This window comes from Hirundo rustica, chromosome 6 (assembly GCF_015227805.2).
Source record: "Hirundo rustica isolate bHirRus1 chromosome 6, bHirRus1.pri.v3, whole genome shotgun sequence".
NCBI classification, from domain to species: Eukaryota; Metazoa; Chordata; class Aves; order Passeriformes; family Hirundinidae; genus Hirundo; species Hirundo rustica.
This window is the reverse complement of record NC_053455.1, coordinates 10,882,085-10,906,459: the sequence shown is the minus strand read 5'-3', so window position 1 is coordinate 10,906,459 and position 24,375 is coordinate 10,882,085. Positions and strand designations below refer to the sequence as shown.

Sequence of the window (24,375 nt, the reverse complement as noted above, 5' to 3'; positions counted from 1 at the left end):
GGGAATTTTTTCATAAGACTTATCTCTGTAATCTCTTTTTCTCCTAGTATTTGATGAGCATTGTTGATGGGGCTGTACAATAGTGTTCTTGTGACTTGCAGCTGTGTTTTTCAAATGAATATTTGTCTTGGATTCTCCCTGGAATCTCTCAGCAGCTTTTATTGTTGTTTCTTGTAAATGTTAAACACTACATCAATTCTTTGACTTTCTGCACCATCATGTACTGCTGATAACCAGGTACTTGTTAACTTTGCTTATTCTTTGGATCACACTCATTCCATCAGTGACAGATGGCCTGCTGTGGTTTCAGTATGATTTGCATTCCACACAGTCCCTCTACCAAAGTTGTCTGCTTTCTTCTTCTAAGTGATCTATCTAATGTTGTCAGTGGGTAATGAATAAGACATACTCAGTATGCCTGCTTGGAACAACACTTTAAAAAAAAAAAAAAATGTTGTTACATCCTTATCTGTTTGGAATATTACTATTTAGAGATCCTTGTTGTTCCTGCTCTTCTTTCATGACTGAAAATATTCCTTCTCTCTGGAAGTCCATTAATGAAATTTCTTTATGAAACAATCACTCTTAAGATGATTTAAAAATAAATTGCAGGGCTGCTTACCTACTTTATGTGCTTTTAGGAGGTCATCAATACCATCTGTCAGGACTGGCTGATAAGCTGACAAGATCTATTGGTCATTATTGATTGGCTTTATCTTAAGAATTTCAAACAAGTAAGCGAGCCTTCAATATCTGGCCTTTTAGAAGTCTAATTATCTGTACTTGTTCAGATATTCACTCAGATACATACTCTGTTTTGGAGATCTTTGGCTGTTTCATGTCTCTTAGCTATCTTTTACTAATATTGTGATAGTCAGCAGCAAGACAGTATTCAGCTACAAACAAAATCTCCTTGAACTAAATTGACTTGAAACTAAATCCCTTTAACCCCCTGCAGTCTGGAAGACTGAGTGGACTTCTTCAGCTGAGCTGATTGGAGAGAAGGAAGGTCCTGCTATCTGTTCCCTTAAGCAGTTGGTGTTTTTTGTTTAACCATACCCATTTCACACTTGCAAGGGGTTTAATTCTCTATCCATTTACCTTTCAGAAATGGCTCCTCATGGGGTCAGGAGAGCACTGTGGCTGGTACAGGAAGGATTAGCAGCAGATAGATATAGTCCAGAAAGAAGAGAGCAGGACAATGCCTTTGGTAGCAGTCACATTAGAGCCACACAGCTACAGCAGGAAACCAGACCCTGAACGTGTGTTTTTTATTGTCAACGTAAGGTGATCAAATTCTATGCTGCTTATCTTCCCCTACTTGCACATTCCCAGCTCCTTCCTTATTTTGGCTCCAGCAGTTCTGTGGTGAGTTGAATCAACCTGGTTGCTGATCAACACTTTGCTTACCTGAGAACTCATAATTTCTGTGCGTGTGTTAATTTTCGGGTGGATCTGACTCACCCTTTGGTTGCATGATTACTAGAACTGATGCAAGGCAGGTAATGGAAATACCTGTAGAGGAGGAGCCAAACCCTTTTTTTACAGCTGGAGATCAGTCTTAGATCAGTTTCAGTTGGTCATGAGGCTGTAGTCAGATAAACTCTTAAAACTGAAACTGCTGTCAGAAGAAACAGTCCTGCCTCCCTGCCCAGTGAATACAATCCTTCCCAACCCTCTGCCACCTCCATCTGATATTGATCTGGTTCACCATGCAACACAGCTGGCTGTATGGCTGCAGGATGATCAGAACAATGAGGTGAGTGACCCAATAACCAGTTCTTCAGGTTCACACCTCGGGCCAACTCCCAGGCCTGGCTCTGCCTGCAGCAGGTTGGAGGCTGGTGCAGAGCTGGAGGGATGAAGGTACAACCTCCATCAGGGGCAGCCTGGGCTTGGCATGAAGTGTCAAAGTACAGCTGCACAGCTGGATTTGCTGTCCCTAAGCTGACAGAATCTTATAGCAGGAACCTCGCCAAGCTTCCAGGCACTGGCAAATGCCCTGTGGGCAAAGCTGGCCGGGGCTGTGGCAGACCAGCCGATGGAGATGGTCAGGGTTGTGATGCCTTACTGTGATGTGAGTGGGGGCTCTCACCTGGGAGCCACTGCCCCAAAACCAGCGTTGCACATGGACACATTCTGGCTCTGATCTGGCACCTCCAGCAGCGGGGACCGCCTCATCCCATGGTGTGCCGACACAGAAACCCACACCCTCAGGTGTCAGGTTCCTGTGGGCACACAAAGCCCCTGCTCATGACCCCCTCCTCCCCCTCGCTCCCATCCCCCAGAGCAGCTGCCCCGTGGAGCCACCATGCTGGGTGACCCTGCTGAGGCCACATCGGCGGTGCTGTGTCCAGATCTGGGCTCTGCAGCATGAGAGAGACGTGGAACTCCTGGACTGGGTCCACTGGACAGCTACCAAAATGATTAAAGGGCTGGAGCATCTTTCTTATGAGGAAAGGCTGACGGAGCTGCACCTGTCCCACCCTGAGAAAAGCTGACTGAGCGAGGACCTCATCAGTGTGTAAAAATATCTAAAGGTGCGTTGTCAGAGGATGGAGCCAGGCTCTTATCGATGGTGCCACGGGCAGAAACTGGTGCACAGGAAGTTCCACCCGAACATGAGGAAGAACTCCTTTACTGTGAGGTGACCATGCACTGGAACAGGTTGCCCAGAGAGGGTGTGGAGTCCCGCTCACTGGAGACATCCCGAAGGGCTCTGGATGCAGTTGTGCGCTCGGGGATGACCCTGCTGGCGCAGGAAGGCTGAGCACGGAGGCCACTGCGCTCCCACCATGACCCACCCCCGCCATGGCCACTCCGTCACTCCCACCCACGCCCCGCCCCAGCCATAAGCCACGCCCATTTTCCAAGCCCCCGTGGCTCGCGGGCGCGGCGCGCGCGCAGTCGCGCGGTAAACAGGCCCCGCCGGCCCCGCCCCCGCGCGTCGCCCCCGCGCGCAGGGGCCGCGCGCGCGCCGGCGGCTGCGCAGTGTCGGCACATCCGGGCACTGGGGCAGGATGAGCGCTCCTTTCCAAGATGGCGGCGGAGGGAGGTGGGAAGGAGATGAACGAGATTAAGACCCAGTTCACCACTCGGGAGGGGCTGTACAAGCTGCTGAGCCACTCGGAGTACAGCCGGCCTAACCGCGTGCCCTTCAACTCGCAGGGCTCCAACCCCGTCCGCGTCTCCTTCGTCAACGTCAACGACCAGAGCGGCAACGGGGACCGGCTCTGCTTCAATGTGGGCCGGGAGCTCTACTTCTACATCTACAAGGGGGTCCGCAAGGTACCGGGGCTCCCCCGCCGGGATGGGGCGGGGAGTGGCGGGGGCTCTGCGCTGCCCGCCCGTCGGGGTGCGGGAGCCCCAGGGCCGCGGGACCGCGCCGGGGGCGGGGGACAGAGGCCGGGCCGCCCCTCCCTCGCTGTCCCCCCTCCCCGCGGCCGTGGGGTCGGCGGCTCTTCGGCGCCGGCCGATCTCCCGGTTAACCAGGTAGCGGCTGGGGAGAGGGAGAGCGGGCCTGGGCCGAGGGCGGTGTGAGGGCATCGGCGCTAGGTCGGTGCTCGGGGCTGCTCCAGATACGGTATTACCGACGGGAGCTGTGTGTGTGGGCCCCGTGCAGAGGAGCGATCGCTTGAGCCCTCCTTGTCGTGCGGGAATGAGGGTTGGCTTTCCCTCCCTGGGCCTCCTTCACCTGCTGCTTCAGGTCAGAATTTGCTGGACACACTAATGCCTGTTGTGATTATGGTGGTGTCAAATCCCTGCTTCCAGGATCTTCGTGGCTTTGCCTGCATGGCTAAAGCATTCGGTGCAGTTTTAGGCCTTTGTTATGACTTAGAAATGTGGGTTGATTTTAGAATTGTTTCTAAATGGGAGTGGTGCAGTGAGATGAGTCTTAAATATCAGATAATTGACAGAAAGTTGCTTTTGCAGGAGAGAAAGAATGATGTACTGGAGAGAGACTCCTCGCTTGTCATTATTGGATGCAGGACAGTGCATGCATTTGATCTCTCAGGTCACCATATTTATGAACAAACCCTTGATTTTACGGGATTCAGAGAACAATTCGGAATTTGCCATGCTGTGTGAACGCATGTTACTCGTAATAGATGCAAACACAGATATAATGAATGTCAGCTTTCTGTTTTGTTTCAAATAGTGGGTATTCGTTATTTTACGTGCTTGGGTCTCAGCTGCCATCATGTGAGTACCTTGAAATCTTCCTGCTCTTAGCCCACCATTCAATATGGGATGAGGGCACGGGGAGCTAGAGACTCACACGAGGCTGTGCAGGAAGCTCGTGGATGAGCAAGAAATTATGCCTGAATCTGCTGTGTCCTAGGGTAGTGCCCCTAGCACTCCTACTTTATATAAAATGTCAGCGCCAGCAGGAGTTTAAAGTCTGCATGGTTGTTTGTTGACTGTGACCTAACAGATCTGATATGTCTTGTATAATTATATGGAAAAGTGTGTCTGTGTGTATTTTAGTTTCACCCTCTCCTGAATTTTAATAATCTAAGTATGTTTCAAGTAGTGCTTGGACAATGGCTTCTTTAAGCATAGAAGGAGTATTTAGTATCAAGCAGTATTTGCAATTTATAAGAAGTTGCTGTCTTTACAAGGTGTCCTGAGGAGCAGTATCTCTGAAAATCTATATCCTAAATTGTTGCTGTGTTTGGGTCCTGCTGTGTTTGTTTTTTCCATGCAAAGTAGCTGCAGAGTTCTCTCACTTAGCTCACAGAGCAGGCCTTTATGTAGTTTTGTAATGGTACATGTGATTCTTGCAAGTTCTCTTAGTCATCTCTTACCACACTTCTGAAAAATAAAAATCTAAAGCCTGGAACTTCGTTGACAATAAGGAATGGAATAATTACATCAAGTTACAAAAATCTTCTTGAGCTCAGTATTTGGATAGCTTTTTAGATGTTAAAAGCTACTGGTATGATATACAGTAACTGAGAAATTTGAGTTTGTGAACTCATGAGCTCTGAGGCATTTATACCTGTGACAATGAGAGGTGTTTTACTCTATTCAGAGAAAAAGTACATTGTTAGGACAGAATTTATCTCAATGACCTTTTACAGTATTAACTACCTAAATTAATACTGTATATTCTAAATGCATAATACTTTAGTAAAGTGAACCGAAAGAAAGAGCTTATATCTGCAATACTTGCTGCTTTGGAATTAATTTTGGAACTTCAGTTGGAAGTAACTGTTTTGTCTATGTAAGAAAATGAAACAGGAACAGGCTGACAGCCTGTCAGCTGATCACGTGAATTTTTCAGAATCAAAAGTTCTATCCTGTGGCTATCATAAAGGGGAGAGAGCTATTGTTACCTAAATGGACAGGATGTAATTCTGCCTTAAACTGGGTAGACTATCACATTCTGTGTTCCTTCCTGTTCCTGGGAGCAGAATGGGGAGAGGGATTTGATGTGTTTAAGACCAACCTGTTTGTGCTCCTTGGCATAATACAGGTGCTGATAACTTCAGTTTTCACTGTTTATAATTATTTACATATTCCTTAAAAAGTTTCCCTGATTACTTTAAGATCATGATTTTCATTCTGGCTAAGTCATATTAGAGTATTGAGTTGAATTTAATGAGGCTGTGCTGTGTGAATACATCAGCTAACTGTGATTTTTTTTTTTTTTTTTTTTTTTTTTTTAAATTTTTAAGACTTCTTTTCTTGATGGGAAAATGCAACATTTTTCCTAAACTGAGTGGAAGAACTACCAGGACTGTATTTTCAGTGACCGTGTCCATTAGGTACTGAGATAGTTCTTGCATCAGTAATCCGTTGCAGATCAGTACATGTTAAGGAAGAGTGACACCTAAGAATAAATAATGTAATATTGAGTCAAAGAAACCACTTAGAAGGGTATTTCTTGACATCAATAATGCTAATCTTTCTTCTTTTAGTTTCGCTTAAATTCTAAATGCTTTGTGTCTGCAATGTCTGGTTTGTAAGTCACCTTTTTAAGTGAACTGCTGATGTGTGTGTTGTCTTAGGAGATTTAACTTACATAAAGAAAAATGTTTCCAGGTAACCTTGATCCTTCTTCCAAGGCAGTTGGTGAAGTTAGATCTAGCATCCAGGACGGTGGTGTGGAGATGGTCTATTTGTACTCCAATCCTAATGGTTTGGTAGAGAGACTGCATTTCCAGATGTCTCTAGAGACTTTTCAAAGCAAAAAGGTATTTTCTCCCAGCTTCGTCCTTCCCCTCTTTACGAAGGAAGCTGAGTTTTTAGTATTTTGTGATTCCATGTTACTACTAAATTTTACTGTTTTCATGAAACATTTTACCGTGTTTCATGTTTTCTGTGTCATACAAAGCACATCAATTATGATCCAGGACATTTTTTTCATACTAAAGCATTGCAGCTCTCTTTGTGTCTATAAAGCAATGCAGACTTCCAGAAAACTCCTATTTTCTGATTTGGGTCCCCTGGAGAAAGAAAGACATGGACCTGTAGTTTAGTAAGAAGTGTGATGGAGGGAGATGTGGTTGCTTTCCTTAGATAAGTATGTAATTGTTCTTAACTGCACTGAGTGTCAATGGACTTCCCCTTTCAGTCCTTCTTTATTAAGGTTAGATGTGTGCAGAGATCTCTTATTAACCAGAAGGGGTAAATTTCCATGAACTCAACTGGTCTAGTGACAGCTGTAAATGATGGACTGGCAGTATAGGATCCTCTTGGCAGTGTGCTCCTGTCTCCTTGGCTTTGACAGTGCTCAGCCTCTGGTTGAGCTAGTCCAGCTTGCTAAACCAGCAGCAAAAAGTACTTGCAGTTTTTCTGGGCAGATTTCCTCTTGATTTGGTGAGTTGAGCAGTGTCATCTTGGGGTCGATTGGCACACTGTACTTAGAGTACAGTGACAGCAAGGAAAGGGTTGGAGGGGCCCTACACCCTTCAGTGGCCTGGACTGTCTGCTTGGATCCACTGCCTTAGGGGAGCTCTCTTGAATAAAGCCTCTGCTTCAGCCTTAGGTCAGTTATGGAATGATCTGTTCCTGAGGCATTGTTGACTTGATTTTGATTAAGAGAGTTATAGGTGTTAAAGGAAGCTTTCCCTGTTATTTTAGGCATTTCCCTCTTTATGGAGTGAGAATATAACACAATAATTCAAAAATTGTTCAAATTATGATGCTCTGATGCTCTTGGTGGGTTGCTTTTTCCTCCAGCCCCTAATTAGAAGTGGGGGCTGTTACTTGATTTTTGCTTATGAGACTGTCTTGAAGGGCTCAAATATGGTTTGTGGCTAGCTTTGCAAAATGATTTATTAGTTGATTCATTAGGCTGGAAAAGAAGAGTCCTATATCATCTTCCTTGCCTTAGGAATGACTGACAAGGCAAGGCTTTCCAGATTGCTGCTGACATTAACTATCAAGTCCTTTTCCCTTCCTGCTAGGAAGCTTGTGCATTTTCCTTATAGAGGTTGTGTGTGCGTGATGTGTTATTCTCCATATGTTGAAAAAGTTTCTGGGCAAATTAGTCTGCAGCTGTCATTGCAATACAAGTACACATTAGCAATAGTGTTGCATGGTGCACAGTCCTAATTTTTACCTAATATATTGGCGGTGATGAAATTTGAATGTATAGTGTAGCTTATTACATGACGTAAAACCTTTTGCATTGTAGCTAAATTCTGGCGCTCTACTCTTTGGTAACATGTGGCAGGCTTTCTTAACATTAGTTGTTTCATTTTTTGAGATCACCTTGTTGGAAGAAGAGGCTTCACCTGTAGTTTGACTTTTTTCTTGCAGCTACCTAACCAAGCAGTTTGTTAATAACTATGGAATATTACAGTATGTTACAGTTGTGTTGGATTAGAGACATACATAGGTGGTAAGCACAGGTTGATGGTGGCATGGAGGGCAGAATTTGTTGACTTTTTTTAAGCTTTTGTTGAGCAAGTGTCTTGGAAATTATATTTGTACTGGAATGAAAATAATCTTGTATCTCAACTTCTTTTATTGAGAGTTGGCATACTGGTAGTCCGTGCTTATCAGTAAAAAGACTGATGTATAGGATTCCTTTGCAGTTCTCAAAATTACTTTTTTTTGTGTCTGGCTTGATTTTTTGTGCAGTTGAGGAGTGTTATCCTTGGTGGTGACTTTCATTCTATAGACTGTTCACCTGGGAACTTGTTGCAGTGACAGAATGATAATGGGTGACATTTGTCGCTGTGCTTAATATATTGCTCTGAGAAGAGCAGTATGAGGCAGTTGTAGGTTGGAAGCTGGGACATGTGGCGAAAACCATCATGTTTTCTCGAGATGTGGTGGCAATGTGAATTTATATTACTGCATACTTAGAGATCACCAAGCTGTGTCAGGCCTCTGAAACAGGAGTACATTTTAATAGCATATATGAGCTGTTAAAAGGCTGAGTTCTGTAAGAATCTCGGAAGATACAGTAGGTCTGAAGCAGAGGCAAGTATACCTACATTTTAGTGACTAGTCCTTATACTTGCACTAATGAAAATTCCACAGTTTCCTTCAATAACATTTTTTGGTGTTAGTTCTCTTTCTTCTTCCTCCAATATCTGACTAAGGGAAAAAAGAGAAATCAAACCAGGCTGCATGCAGTGAATGCAGTTATTTAATGTGGACATAGAGGATAGTTGACTATTGCCTTTGGCTTTTGCATATTTAAAAACTTGTTAATTTGTTCACTCAGTTTTTCAGGTAAATAAATCCACCTCTTTAAACCATTCTTCTTGGATCATGAGTTCCAAATGTTTCATTGCTTTCCTCAGTTGGCTTCTGTTGTCTTGTATTAGTGGTAGTTATAGCATACCTAGACCCAGTGCTTGCACTGTGGGTTCAGCACAGAGTGAGGGAGAATTGTTGCTTGCTGTGTCTGTCTTCTAATTTTCTTGCTAACATATTGAATAGTGTTGACATTTTTGAATCCTGCTTATAGTGATGACTCACTTGGATTGTTTCTTATCATACTTGCTGCTTTTCTCCGTTTTTATCCATTCCTTGATTTTTGTTGATGTTTATAAATGCCATGTAGCATTTTAATGGACTTTTGTTCTATTAAGATTATTTGAGAGTGATTCTATTTCCAGTTCCTTGCTGCATAATGCAAAAAATCCTTCCAGTCTTGATGTTATTCAAAAATTTGATGTGTACTCTCATCTATACATGATAATCTCTCCTAGAACTTAAAAACCATGTGGTGGATTTGCTGCTGATGTTTCACATTTCTCAGGTGTGTTGGATGTGACTCTATTCTGTCCCTCTTTAAAAGGGTGCTGTAGATTCCCTTTTTTCAAGAAATCTCTTAATTTCTTGCTGAGTTATTCTTCTCTCTGTGTTGGATAGTAGTTGTTACATTGGGACTGGACTAGCCAGTCTCATGGAGGTATTGTGGCTAGATCAGTAATACTTTACCTCTGGATCTGTGGTTGTGAAGGTATCTGAGAGCCTCTTGGAAATTTGGTTCAGGTTTTTAATGGATGGGAGTATTCACCACTTTGAGTTTTGTGATGTAGATAGGTACTATCTTTCCTAATTCTAGCTGGGCTGTACTAGAGACTGACAGACATGTTACCAAATACTCCTGTAGTCTTTCCTGAAGGGTAGAATTTTTAGTAATACCTTTTTTTTTTTCCCCAACAGCACTGCTGAAGGAAACAGTGGGGAGTTAACGTAGATTACAGATGTGTAGGTAGCTTTCAGTGTTTAATTTTGTTATGAGGCTTGTACAGAGCAACTAGGACTGGCTAGAGTAAGATAAAAAGACTAAAAAGCTGCTTTCAAATGACAGTTACACTGTTAAGTGTTTCTTGCTCTGGAGGAAGATGGAATATCTATGGTTGACAGAGCTTGCAAGATGATTTTTATGTAGGAAGTGGTATTAGTTTATAGTGCTTTTTCTTGTCCTAGTCTGTGCTTCAAGCCCATGTCACAACTCTGACTTCAGTGAGCTCTTGCACTGTGTTGGCTGAAGGATTGCTCTCTGAGGTAACTGTTCATTTGCCTGTGACTGCTTGTTTGGCTGCTGTGTTTGACAGTGAATGCTGGGCTATGCTGGCCAAACCCCCACGTTGGGATGCAGTATTTTACAGGCAGTGAGTTTTTGTGTGCTTCTTTGGTTGGCGTTTTTTGCTACAGCAGTTATAATTTTGGAGGTTTTTGTTTTGTATTGAAGTGCATTTGTGGTAATACTGCACTTACATGAATTCAGTTGGGGAAATTGAGTTAGTGTAAAGCCAATAATTGTGGCACTTATTCTTTGCAGACTGACGAAATTTTAGTCATAATGCTTCACAGATGCAAAGAGGGGTCATTTGTAACAAACACTTCCGTGCCCATGGAAAGTTTATGGGGCACCTCTGTCAGAATATTTATAAAATTATTGTGCTATGTGCTTAAATTACAAGGAGTTTGCATTATACATTGACATCTGGGAGTCTGCAAAATATTTAAGTAGTTAACTGTTAATAGTTAAAGTGTACATTGAAGGTGCCTCAAACTCTAATTAAAGGCTGCCTAGACCCACCTCTGAGAGGATTGCCAGCCATAATTGGCTTGTTTGACATTCTAGAATCGAATTTAATGCCCTAGTTTAAAGTATTATTGTAGTTTTCTGGCTGAAGGGAACCATCTGAAGTACTTTCCTGTGAAGGACGCGTACCCAAAGGCCACTTGATATCCAGTTGCTATGACTATGAGTTGACACACTTGCACAAATTATTATTTGAAAGTGGTGCCATTTAGTGCTAAATAGTGCCTAATATTTCCATTATCTCTCCTCTTAGAAGGCTTAAGGAAAAGAAACATTACATTAAATGTGCTATACTTAAAGTAATAATATTTGGTTGTGTCCTTATGGGAAATAGAGTATTTTTCCTTCCTTAGCTCACTCCGCTTTTAAGCCCAAGTGAATAGACAGCCCATTTTTTAGCATCTACATCCCACCCATTTCTTGCCCCTTGAAACAAAGCAGCTGCTGTTGCCTGTTTGGCTCCTGTTGGGCAGCTGTTGGTGCACTGGATGCAGCCCCCTGGTCTTTGTGGGCAGGACCACCAGCTGCTGCAGTTGAAACCTTTCCAGTGGCAGTGTTGTACCGTGCATTGGGATTTCTTGTGCATTATTCAGTCCAGCTGTTCATAATGGAATGATAGATCTCTAATGGATACGTTCTGCAAATTGATTACAGTTTTGGTTTACCAGCTACATTCGTTCTTTAATTTCATGCGTTAATCATAATGTTTACATATGGCTGTAATGGTAAAAAATAATATTTATAATTTTTTGTTACTACTTTTTAATTCCATGTGGGTTTGGAAGGTGACTGTATTAAGAAGTTGTTGGTTTAATAGTGTATATTTTTGTACAACTGGAGATTGTAAAGTGCTGTGTCAGACAAAATACTAGTCTAAGCAAGAAATTTAGCTTGGGAGTACTCTGGTTTAGGGAGAAAACATTGCAAGTTATGAACAAACTTCACTATCCCAGATTTCATAGTAATTAAAAACATATTATTTAGCAGGAGTTTTAGATACTTTTTTCTGGGGAAGTGTTACCACATGAAGTCGGAGAGGACTCAAGTTTATGGTTTTAATACTCCCTTTCAGCTAAAGAAAGAGGGAGCAATGACAACAGGAGAGAGAATGGATACCAATATACATTGAACTGTGTGTTAAAAACCCACCAGTCTGCTGGAAAAAACTATTTAAACAATGCCTTAAGGACACTTTAGCCTGCCCTGGGCTACAATCGCAGGGATAACTAACTCTGTGAATCTCAGTAATATAAATGTCTTCTTTTCCTAATTTACAGACATAACCATAACAAATACAGAATCCCAGAAATTGTAGTCTCATCCCAATATAATGTGGCAGTTTATTTCTAAGGATTTTTTTGTATGGCTCTTCTAAGACCTTTAGGAAGGTTTTTTGCAGGTTTTCTCGATATTTTAGGTGGGTTTTGGAGCATGACTGTGATACATGTTTGAAGCTGTCATTGAAAGGAAATTTTGGCACAAGTTGTAAAGGATTTCTTTTGTTTTGATTTTTCTGGTTTTCTCTTGTTAACTGTCAGTACTATAGAAAAATAACTTTGCACTGATTTGTTTTTTTAAGTCACGTTGCTAAGATTTAAGTTACGGTCTAGATGTCTGGATTTGCATATTTTAGTGGTTTGAATGGAAAATGCTGTTTCTTAACATCAACTTAATACCATATTGTGAAGCCATAGATGAAGGCTTAGTGTACATTTTTCTTCAGATTTTTCCCTAGATAATAGCAAACAGTTGGATTTCATTTTCAGACTTAATTTTTAAATGAAAATATTTCTGGAGGTTGCTTTTCTTTAGCCTTTTTATTAAAAGAATGGGCCAGAGACCTACAATACCTGTTTGCATTTAAGGTGTCAAGATGGTCTGTCTTTAAAAAAATAGTTTATGAGGGCAGGAATAGTTGCATGATTAGGCAATGCCGCTTTTGAAATTTGGTATCATATACTGCCAAATGTAGTATTTCTTACCTGTTTTGGAGCCCATTTTGCATTGTCATTTTGTGTCAGTTTGAATTATTATTTTACTGTCCATAAATAATTAAATAATAATTTTTAAGTGTGCCTGTTCAGTGTGATGTATTGATCCAGGAGGTTTTTTCCCAAAGAAGAATTTCAGAAATTCAGGGTGCAGCTTGTGAAAGTGAGATGCTTGTGTTGACTAGAGAATTATTGCTGTTTAATAACATGAGCTGTGTGCCTCAACAGGTGACTTCAAGAAATGTTGTTGTTGCTGTTACTTCAGTGTGAACTTGTCCTCCCTCCCCTCTAAAGGCGGCTGTCCAGTTACATTCACATCACTTTAACACACAGCATGGCCTCTCCTGCCTTCAGCAGTGGCACTGTGGTTCCTTGTACAGAATAACTTCTGTCTGTGTGTCATGAACTGTTTGCTAACACCTTCAGAGTTGAGTTTAAGATGCTGTTCCAGGTGACGTTTCTGACCTAACAGCGTTGGCAGAATAGCTTCTGTGCCAATGAAGTGACTGTTTAAGTGTAGTTCTGTGTTTTAGCCAAAATGCTGCCTCTGTAAAATCTCTAGATGGATCTGGGATGGTTAAGCGTGGGCACATGTTAGCACTTCTAAATCAGAAAGATGGGGCAAACAACTGTTCTAAAGAACTCAAACAAATGCCCAGGTTAAGATGCCTTTAATGATGCTCAAGGTGATCTGTGCTTCTCATTTTTAGGGTGACAAAGTACTGGTTACCAACGAGCTACTGCAGCTTGCTCAGCTGCTCTAAGTGCTGCACGCTGATGTCTCTGTTCCCTGTGAACAATAGGTAACACCTTGTACTGACTTTGTGTGGCCAGGTTCTGGGGGCTTCTCTTGGAAGCTGCTGTGAGAAGCCCAGGACAGACCTGCTGCTGCTGGTCAAGGCTGAGCCAGTCAGGAATGGTAGTAACACCTCTGTGATAATATATTTAAGGAGGGAAAAGTTACTATGCAGATGTATTTGCAGCCAGAGAAGAGCAGGGTGAGAACATGTGAGAGGAACAGCTCTGCAGATACCAAGGTCACTGCAGAAGGAGAGGCAGGAGGTGCTCCAGGTGTCAGAGCTGAGATTCCCCTCTGGCCTGTGGTGAGAACCATGGTAAGACAGGCTGTACTCCTGCAGCCCATGGAGGCCACAGGGATGCAGAGATCCACCTGCAACCCGTGGAGCCGACCCACATCAGAGCAGGTGGATGCCTGAGAGGAGGCTGTAAACCTGTGGAAGGCCCAGGTTGGAGCAGGTTCCAGGAGCCATGGAGGGAGGAGCCCATGTGAGAGCAGCTTCCTGGTAGGACTTGGGACTCCTGCTGGAGTAGGCTGTGCCTGAAGGACTCAGATAGGAAAGGTTCATGGAGAACTCTGTCCTTTGGGACTGACCCCATGTTGGAGCAGGGGAAGGACTCCTCTCTCTGAGCAGTGGCAGGAACAACGCGTGATGAACTGACCACAACCCCCATTCCCTGTCTCCCTGTGCTGCTGGGGAGGAGGTGGAGCTAGGAAGAAGGGAGGGTTGAGGGAGAAGGTAGTTTTAAGGTTTGTTTTTAGTTCTTGTTATGCTGCTCTGATTTTCTTAGTAATAAATTCAGTTGCTTTCCCCAAGTTGAGTCTGTTTTGCCCACGATGGTAGTAGGTGAGTGATCTCTTCCAGTCCTTAGCTCATGAGCCTTTCACTATATTGTTTTCTCCTCTGTCCAGCTGGGGAAGGGAGCGATAGGGCATCTTTGGTGGGTGTTGGCATCCAGCCAGGGTCAACCCACCACGTATCTTCTGCAAAAACACGTTGGACTGGCATTGATCGGGTTGATCTGTGTATTGTGTTTTGTTAGTCCTAAACCGATAGAGGCATTGTGTGTACATAAGAGAAAGCCAAAGGGGAATGCTGCTAAGATCAGGGCCTGGAGAAGCCCAGTCTTAGGAGCCTAGAAAGAGTTTTTGCTGTGCTTTTTCTTCACTCATCTGGGAACCTTTCTTCATTTCTATCTCCTCTGGTTAGTAGGTATCTTGCAGCTGTGGCACTTGCAGTGCAAATCGATGTAAAGGAGAGTTTAGATTTGGACAGCGTGCAAACATCAGCAGTGGTTAAAGGTACGATCATTTTTGACTGCACAGATCCCTAGCGTGCCTGGTGTTAGTATACCCCTATCAGTGGTGGGATGATTTAATAGCTGGGCTGTGTTGGGTGTCCTCACAGTCTCCTGGGAGGACCTTGAGCAAAACGCCTGACATGTGGGCACTGGCCCCTCAGTGGGCAGCGCAGTGTCTGTGAGGTCTGTCGGTGACAATGGACAGTCTGATCGCTCCCTCCCACGCCTGAGACAAAAATCAGCCTGAGGAAAGAGACAGTGTTGTGTGACCGTTTGGCACGTGGAATACTTTCAGCTCTTCGATGGTAATTTTTAAAGAAAATTATTAATAGCAGGCAAAAGGTTGTGGGGTTTTTTCCACATAATATCTATACCAGTGAAACTGCCAACGCTTATTATTACTTAAAATATCTTAATACCTTGCTTACTTTAAAAGAAATATTTTTATTGCGAAAGCTAGTGCCTGAATTTGGAACATAGTGCCTTTTGTTCTAAAAATTCTGAAGGAGGATTTTGCTTCTCAGATTGGGTGATAACCTAGAACTTGTACACATGGGATTGTGGGAAATCAGAGTTCACTATATTTGTTTTAGGGATTTGGCCCTTGATATTGTTTGCTAGTAGCTATGTTTGTTTTGTAACACTTTTCATCTTGTTAGGCTGGCTTGTAATGAAATGTCTTCAGCCCCAGAAGGAAGATGCATTGCAAATTAACAACTACAGGACAATAGTTAGAGCAAATGTGTTATTTCATCTGTCTGTCACTGTATGTGACCACAAAAGCATAAACCAATGGGTCTCATCCTGGTTATGGAGCACAGGTTTTACATTCGTGCAGTATTTTACTGATGTAACTTCGGTGGGACTGTTCTGGTGCTCTTAGGATAAGAGCCAGCTTCATCTTATTTTTAGTACTAAAGTAATTAGGGCTTTGTTCTAGTAATATTTTCTTAACATGCTGCAACATGATGGAATTATGGGCTTGACAAAAACACTGTGTCAAAAATGTCCAGCATTCCTGTAGGGCTTGCAAAATCCAACAGTAGCCAGAAGATTGGACTTGCTGAACGGACGTGACAGTGTTGCATTTGACTTCTATTGAGTTTTATAATGAAAAATTATAAATTGATTAGCAATTAACTGCTACAGTGAAGTAAGTTTCTATAGCAACAGGGCAATGCGGTGTGCAATTATTCAGACTGCTTTCTTTAGCAGATAATTTTTTTCTCCCAAGCACTTAGTTTACACCGTTGGACTAAAACATTCTTTTGTTATAGCAACGGATAATCCTCAGCTTTTGCTGCTCTTGCCTTTTAATTTTTTTTCCTTCCTAAAGAAATAACTTTTCTTCTTATGAGCTGAAAAGGGAATGGGAGAAACTTTGAGATAGTTGCATGTTGAGTTTCCACCAGTCTACCACACTGCTATCTATTTGTCTGTATGTTATTAGTATAATGAGTGGAGTTATAGTGAATATGTTGTTATGCAGTATGAATTTCTATTCCACTTCTGCCTGTTGACAAGTCTATATAAAACTGAACCTGGTCTAATTTATTAATAATTGTGATCATATAATAGCTTGCAAATTTCAAGTAAATAAATTTAGATAAGTTGTAATGCTGATTCCCTGAATCAGCCAGGGTGGGGTTTTTTCATTCGTTCTTTTTGTGTCTGAAGTCTCTGTATTTGTTTTTTTGTTTCAGTACTTCTGAATACCTTTAAAGAGAGGAATATTCTACTTTAATCTTCACTCTTAAAATCAGAAAACATTAGGGTTTTGTCAAGGGACTGCAGGTGTTTGGGGTTTTTTGCCATAGAAAACACTCACAAAGGCAAGTTCTAAGTGTTTCTCTATTTTGATCTTTTTAAAGTTAGTGGAGATGAAATTTAAACAACTTAAATGATGAAGCTACAGCAGTCTTACTTTTTTAACATGACACTTAGTTTTGTGTTAAGTAATTTAAAGATACCTCAGATATCTAATCATGTGAAAGATAAAACAAAAGCAGTTTTTGCTTTTGTCAGTCAGCCTCAATGTTTGCTGTTGATAGGTATTGCACGATATTTCCAATATTGTAACAAAATAATACCAACGTTTTAGAAAAGAAAAAAATAGGATTCAACGGTAAAGTGAAAGTAGCTTTGAATGTGTGACTAAGAACACTGGTCCAACAGGTCAGGTCACTTTTGTGTGTGCATGGGGAGGAGATGATCAGTTCAGAGATGACGCTACCATTAAGTCATTGCAATGTTTCCAGTTTGTTCCATGTTTTGGCTTCCATCTAAAAGCAGTCTACCAGCTCTAATTTAAATAAGTGTTGCATTTAACAGGTATGGTGTTTTTTTTAACCAGTTTTGCTTGCAGAACTGGGCCAATATAAACAAACTCCCAGTGAAAGTAACTTACTAAGTGTTTAAGAAGTGTTGCAGCTGAGTGTGTGAACTGAATGAGTACAGCTGCTGAATTGTGCCAGAATGTGTGGTTTTACTTAGTATCCATTTGATATTTACGTATGTATGTTCCTTATTTTAATTTGTTTCTTACATCTAGTACATGTATTCTTATCTCTGTTAAACTCATCTGAACTGTGCCTCACTCAGTGTTAAAAACAGGTGAGAAGGGACTGATTTTAAGTGTAGGCAACAGTGTGACTAGACTGTAGGAGTAGGAGGAAATAAAGGGATCCACTGGAGAATAAGGAGCAAGAAAGAGATCAGAAAGGTAACTATTACATTTTTACTTTAGAGCTATGAATCTGTTATAAGGTACTAAATTGTAACTATTGAGAAATGAATTATAGTTAACTAAGCATAAATATTAAGTGAGACTTGGAGAACATAACTGTGAAGCATAGTTAAGGAAAGAGATAATTGTTACAGTACACTTCATTTTCTCAGTTCCTCAAAAGCAAAGAGACTAAAATGTGTGCTTCAGTGCCTTTACAGAAAGTGATATGGTCTTTGCACAGCTTGTGACAGTCCATAAGTAGTAATCCAGCGTGAACTTTATTTAGTGCCTGTGAATATTTGGAATGCTCTGTGGTATTCTGAAATCAGTTGCTTTTTAATTCACTCTATTGCTAACAGTGAAAGTTTCTGCTAAAAACCTTCTGACTGCCTTTGGCTGAGTGAAAGGCAGGTATTTTTGCAAGGCTTAAGCTGACTTATATTCAGATAGAGAAAAACATGCAGGAGTGCTATTCAACAAATACCCCACAACAACAACAAACAATCCCCTTTCTACTTTAGCTTTTGAAATTCTTACATTGTGGACTTCTGTGTTAGGGATTCTTTTTTGTTTTGCTGAAAATAAAATGTTGTCTCCCTGTGGTGGGAAAACATTAATTTTTAATGTATATATATAGTCAGCTTTATTTGAAGTTCAAGCGCTCAACCTTTGTAGCGTAACACTTTGGTAGTGAAGGAGAATTGTCACTTACTAAGTTCATGTCCTTGGATGAAGTGGAATAATAGATATTTAAAATGAGGGCATCTGAGAACTTGGAAATTCTGTTACAAAATGATCAGAGAATTAAAAGCTTGGTTCTTTATATCTGAGACAACCATTGGGAAGAGACCTTCAAGTTGAGGCCTTCTAGGAGTGGTTTTGGAAATAATTTATTGGTGACGCTGATACAGAGAAGCAAGAGCATGTACATGGTGCTCATAATAACTTTGGGACTCATCACTGTTCATGTAACTACTTTATAAGGAGAAACAAGCTGATATCGCAACCATAGATGAAGTGAAAATTCATTGAAAAAATCCATAGGGAATTTTTGCTTCAGCAATACAACTGAAAAGACGTTAAACAGAGTCTAGTGTTGATTACAAGCTGAGCCAGCTTGTGATACAGCTGTTGAAGTCTGGAGGACATAAATGCAATTCAAAGATGCATCAAATGAGGTTTACCAATAGAAATAAAGCATGTCTTTAGTGCCATTGTATTAGGCATTGAGAAGATGGTTTTAATATTGTATGAAATTCTGGTTGCTTGTGTTGAAGGTGATTTTTAACGCTTGCTCTACAAAAAGGATGGTGTCTAATGTAAAACTGGAGAAAGAAGTGTGTGATTTTAGTTTTCTGAGCAAAGCAGTCACTAAATAGCCTTTTTGTCACAATCACTAAAAGGAAGAAGAGAGAATAAATAATACAAAACCTTCCTTGGATGTATGAGACATTACCAAAACTTCCACAAATCCCAATCATGCAAAAATTTACTATTAGAAGGATCCTGCTTTTTGACCAGTCCTGCTGTAAGCAGTCACTAATAGTTGAACTGCAGAATGAAAATACTGTAGTGTGATAGGCTGCAGACCCTAAGGGAAGTACAGAATAGGTTTTAACAAGAGGCAGAATGTTTCCTCCAGAAGCTTCTTAGGGCTGAGCCAGATGAACAGAGTGGAGGCAATTTATTTTTAGTGATACAAATCCAACTCTCTATGAGGTACCCAGTGAGGCCACCTTACTGGCTTTCAGATCAGGACAAGAAAGGACTATTAAGAGACTGAAGAGCTGGAGGCAGTAATGTTCAGTGAAAAAATAGTTGTACAGCTCACTTGGCAGCTATCATGGAAAGAACAGGAGATGTTTAATGGTGACTAAATGGATGCTAGAGTATCTCAGTAGTTTTGTGGGGAAGCTTTAGGAGGGAATTTTGTATTTTGTGTATTCTTGGAGGTGGTTTTCTATATTCTAGGCTCCGTTTATACATCAGGCACTGAAGGTCAGAACTATTTCATCCTGTCTTAAACCATGAGCAGAGTAAAGGATGAGATTTTCTGAACTGGTTACCGGTCAGCCCTTTGTTTTTTGTTTTTTTAAAAAAAATCATATGGTGTAGTGTGACTGAAAAATATGAGCAGTAAGCCTGTTTCTTTTTCTGGTTTTCCTAATCTGTTTTGTACTTACTTTTATATAAAATTTTACTATGCTGAGGTATTTGGTAGGTTTTGTAGGAATTGGAAAAGATGTTGTGTGCTTAAAACAGATATTTTCTTATGATCATGTGTTTGAGAGAAATGTTTGAAGAAGGATCTTTCTTCAAAATGGAAACTAAAAGAAGCAAGTATGCTTTGGCTTTGCCCTGCTAGTGTTAATCCGTGAAGTTTGAATTAGCCAGTTACCTGGCCCCCCTTGCACTGGAACAGCACAGTTTTCCACCACGGGAGCAAGCTTTAATGGAATCAGTCTTTCTCATTCAAATGTACTCCTGGAGCAAATTCTCCTTTCTGACATGAATGCAAACTCTTCTTTCACAGGGGAGAAGATAGTGTCAGATACAGACTGCTCTTCTAATGTAGGTTCTTATAAATTGAATATACTCCTTTCCTCGCATCTGTGTGCATTCTCTTTATTTGGTAGCTTTTTACGTACTTCTTTGGCAAAGAAGTTTTCCCTACTACCCTGCCATTTTAAACAAAAGGAAAAATCCATTGAGGTTTGTGATATAAGGTGGTTCTCCAGTATGAGAATGGCTGCTTCACTCTTTGAAGTTAGTGTGTCTTGATCAATATGCAATGCTAAAGAGTTAAACGGAATTTCAAGTAGAGGCTCAGGCTGCTTGGTTACCATGGCAAACACAGTAGGAAATTCATGCCAAAGTTTGGAAACTAAGATACACAAAAGAAAACTTGTAAACTGAAAAAATTACTTCAGAGAGCAAATATACTTGTTTTTAATTTATTGGAGACTGTTTCCCAAAGAATACAGTTTTAAAATCCTATTTTATTAAGCAAATCTTAATTACCAGAGTTTTGCACAAAGGAGGCTATATTCACAAGCAGGGAAGAGTGAGATTCTTTGTTGTCTTGCCCTCTAACTGTAAGGGCATTGAGTGAATAGAGTAGCCTCTTGAAGACAGAGGAATTGAATTGCTTAAGTACTGTAATCAAGGCTGACATATTTTCAGTGTGCAATGCCTTGTTTCACTGATTACTCAGTCTTGTCTCTCTAAAATTTGTCTGTTAGTGATTATATGTCTGTTAGATCACATACATATGATGGGTGTATGTATATGATCTCTGTGTATCTAATGGTTTGTCTATGTTCCTGATTGCATATATATCCTTTAATTACTTGTGTATATTAAATATCTTGCCATATTTAATTCACTTTCCCACGGTTGTTTGTCTTAAGGCTTGCTACCTGGAACCAAGATCTTTATGTGAGTATTTTAATGGGATGATTTTCAGTTTGATAGGTTCCCTGTGTAATCAGCTTACTGTGAACACAGTATTTGGTATTGTGGTCCTATCAGGATGTTGTGGCAGAATCCAATCCTTTTGCATGTGACTTGCTGTACAGTTTTCCATAGGTGTGGTCACATGCAAATCATGCTGTTATTTTTCTCTTTCTGAATATAAATTAGTATGTATATTTCCATGTATCTTCACCAAAGTCTCATCCCCCAAAGGGAAGCTGTTACACAGAAAGCTGATCTGTGGCTTGAGGGAGACGCTACTTTTAAAGACTTCCTGAAGATGGAGGTTAGAGCTGGAGTTGGGCATTGTGATCATGAGCACCTACCCTCACATGTGACTCTACCTCATCACTTTATGCATTGCATAACATGGATTGGAGATTATGGTAGGCAGTTGGAGGCTCAGGGAAAGCAGTTTAGGTTATTACTGAGAAACTGTGATGAATTTGCCTGTCTTTATAACACATGGTCTCTTGGGAAGGGAGGCTTGCTGTCTTCATAACTGGGAAGTAGTTACTGGAACACGAAATGTTGGAGGTGATGGAACAAACAGTTTATGATTTGGTGTTCAGGAGTTCTTGTTGTGAACAGTAACTGTTATATTGAATTACAGGTTAGTCTTCTTTTTGCTGACCTCTTTAAAAAGGACTTACTGAGCACTTTTTAATTAAAACAAAAGTGGAACATGAAAACATCTGGAAGATTATACTAGGGCTTAACTCAAAGGAAAGTAAGAATTTAGAGGCCACAGGAAGAGAAGAATTGTGCCACTATTAGCAACAGTAAATAAAATGTTTCATCCCACTAAGTTTAACATATGGTAATTTATAGTTATGTGGCATATCTGTAACTTCAGGGAAAGAAGTAAAAGGGAAAGAGCAGCAGAAGTTGAAGATGGACTGGTTTGACTGGCTAACTGGCAAGAGGCAACTGTAAGAAACTTGGGAGATGCAGTTAGGCTACTTGAATGAGCAGCAGTATGTGATCCCACTAATCTCTTGGTGGCACAGAGTGGAGGAAAATACTTGAGTCCGTTTGGAGCCGCACAAAAAGAGGGGATTGATATTGGTGATTGCCTTAACTGATTAGTACTTGATTTCTAATAAATACTTATTTCTTTAAGAAATGGAATGGAGAAGAATGTTAGAAACAAGAAAAAAATCATACATGTATAAATCTCTTCTTACAGGCCTATAAAAATGTCTTATTATGGAGATATTCAGAGAAGTGGTGAAAATTGTGACATCTGAAAACTTTTGCGTAAATATTGAGGACAGGATTGCTTACTCTAGTAATCAGTGTAAGTGCTGTGTATATGAGGAATGTTAGACATCATTGTCTCTTCCTGGGAACAAGATGGTGTTCAGTAAAATCAGAGGGGAGCAAAATTCAGGACTGACATTTTTTTCCACATATTAACTCATCAGGGTACCTTGCCTCTATAAGTGAATAATGAACAGGAAGTGGGAGTTAAAATCTGGCAATTTTTTCAATTCCATGCAGTAGTTAATGCAAAAAACCCCCCCACCAAACTCCTGTAAGGGTTATTAAACTTCCATATTTGCAATTTAAATGGCTTCATGAAAGAAATCTAGGATGGACAGTAATCCATTAATGCAGCTGACTTCATGAGTTAACTTCGGGAACGTGTCTCTGCCCACTGTTTAAGAAATGGTACTGGAGTAAAAAGTACTGGCAACAAAGTCCAGTTTGGAGTCCATGATTATGAAGTATGGATGTGCTATGACTTGTTAAATCTGTGTCTTAATTGTTAAGCCAGTGAGGGGGAGACCAGCGTAAAAATGTGACCTGTCACCCATGGTTTATAAATAGCCCTGAGAGATCATTATTTTGAACTTAAAACTGCACAGTGAGATCTCTTTCTTACATATGTTCTTAAAAAGAGCTGAGTAGGGGGAGAAGAGGAGGAAGGTGTCTGCATCACATGCACAACATACGTGGTTCTGAATCAGGGTTCTGCTGGGGAGGTTTTTATCCAGCAGGCTGAGTTACAGTAGAACCAAAGTTCTGCAGACCAGGCACTGGGAAGAGACAATAATGCTGATATCAGAGCTTCTTCTCCTTTCTTCCTATTAAAAAAAAAAAAAGAAAAAGAAAGAAAAAAAAAAAAAGGCAAGTAATTGCTTAAACCAAAATAGAACATCTAATTCAGTTCATGTCTGTTGGGAATGTGTGATACAGTGACTTTATTCAGAGTTGTTTAACTAGCCTGTTTACAGATTTAGTGTGACCAAATGCTTAACACTGGATTCACAGTCTCAGTTTTTATCTGAGTTGATCGTGTCATTAGCTGGCACCCATGATGAGGGGAATTTTGCAGAAGGAACTGTGGAATACCCCTTTAGTTAGCTCTTCTTCAGCATGGGTTTCTGGGGGATTGTTTCGAGGCTCGGGAGCTAGTTAAAGCTCATACATTCTTTTTGTCTCATAGTAAAACAGTGTTGTGCAAAGTGTGTAATTCAAGTGCTTTTAGTGAGCAAAGGGAGCAGGTTTTCTTCTGCAGGTGTAATAAAAAATTGACTTGGTTAAACATGGAGAAACAAGCACTTTTTGAAAAGTTACAGTGTCCTGTTACTTGCCTGAAGCTTTAGTGGTGTGATCATAGTGCAGCTGAAGATTGCTGGAGTTGCTTGAAGTGCTTCTGGTCAGCTTGTGGAGCGGACAGGCTGCTGGGTTTCTTTTGGAGGTTCTAAGCTCTCAGACCTTGTCAGAACTGACCAGGACGTGCCCTGGAGAGCCGTGTCATGGTCAGTTCATTAGAACAATTTGGGTCTGACCTGGCTCTTTGAACAGCATTGTCACAAGTTGTGTGTTTTGGTCTTCCACTCTAAAGAAGCAGTGTCAGCATGGGTAAAAATTTTACCAAGTGAGTAACACCTTGAATTGAATATGCTTCAAATTTCCAAAGGAACAATTTCAGGGACTTCAGACCTCTCTTGGATTATGACAGGTGGAGGCAGCAGCAGCATTCTGTGCTCAGAAGACAGGGATTTTTGTATGGAGGGGTTCAAAACCTTGTTTGAACTTCCCTTAGCCTCCGTGGCCTGCAGTAGTTCAAATGTGTTAATATTTCTATACTGTTTTAGTGCCCTTTGCTCAGTCTTATAAACAAAGAGTAAGTTGATGCTTTATACACCTGTGAAGTGAATGGGGACTTGCAAACAGTTTCTTTTTGAGTCTGCTTTTCTGAGGTTTTGAACACTTTTTAAAAATATCTACTTTTTCTAGGGTTATTGGTAGCCTGGTGCTTTCACCTTAGACAACTTCCAAAAGAATGTGCTGATCTGTACTGTAACCACAGAAATATTTTGGTTTATGGCCTTACTAAATTTGAGTTAACATTGTTATGATAAGCTGTAAATCAAACAGTCCTTTATGTGCCTTCTTTATGGTGTTCACATCTACTTTCTTGAGTTGCCAATTATATAACCATCGGTTCAGTTAGTATGACATAGATTTATTTCAAACCAGTGCGTGCTCTTTGCTCTGTTTGAGTGCTTAGAGTAATTCTTCCGGAAACAGAATATGATTATTTT

At 40.9% G+C, this 24,375-nt stretch overlaps 1 protein-coding gene across 5 annotated transcripts in view; it reads left to right on the top strand.

Annotated features, from left to right (window-relative positions):
* Positions 1-3,010: 3,010 nt before the first annotated feature.
* WDR20 (WD repeat domain 20) overlaps positions 3,011-24,375 on the top strand; it is a 45,725-nt gene continuing 24,360 nt past the window's right edge. For all 5 annotated transcript variants that reach the window (XR_005701472.2, XM_040068309.2, XM_040068310.2 and 2 more), the window contains exon 1: positions 3,011-3,288. Coding sequence is in view for 4 of the 5 variants with exons in the window: in XM_040068309.2 (XP_039924243.1) it covers positions 3,040-3,288 (249 nt within the window). In the remaining variant the exon portion in view is untranslated. The remainder of the gene's footprint in view (positions 3,289-24,375) is intronic.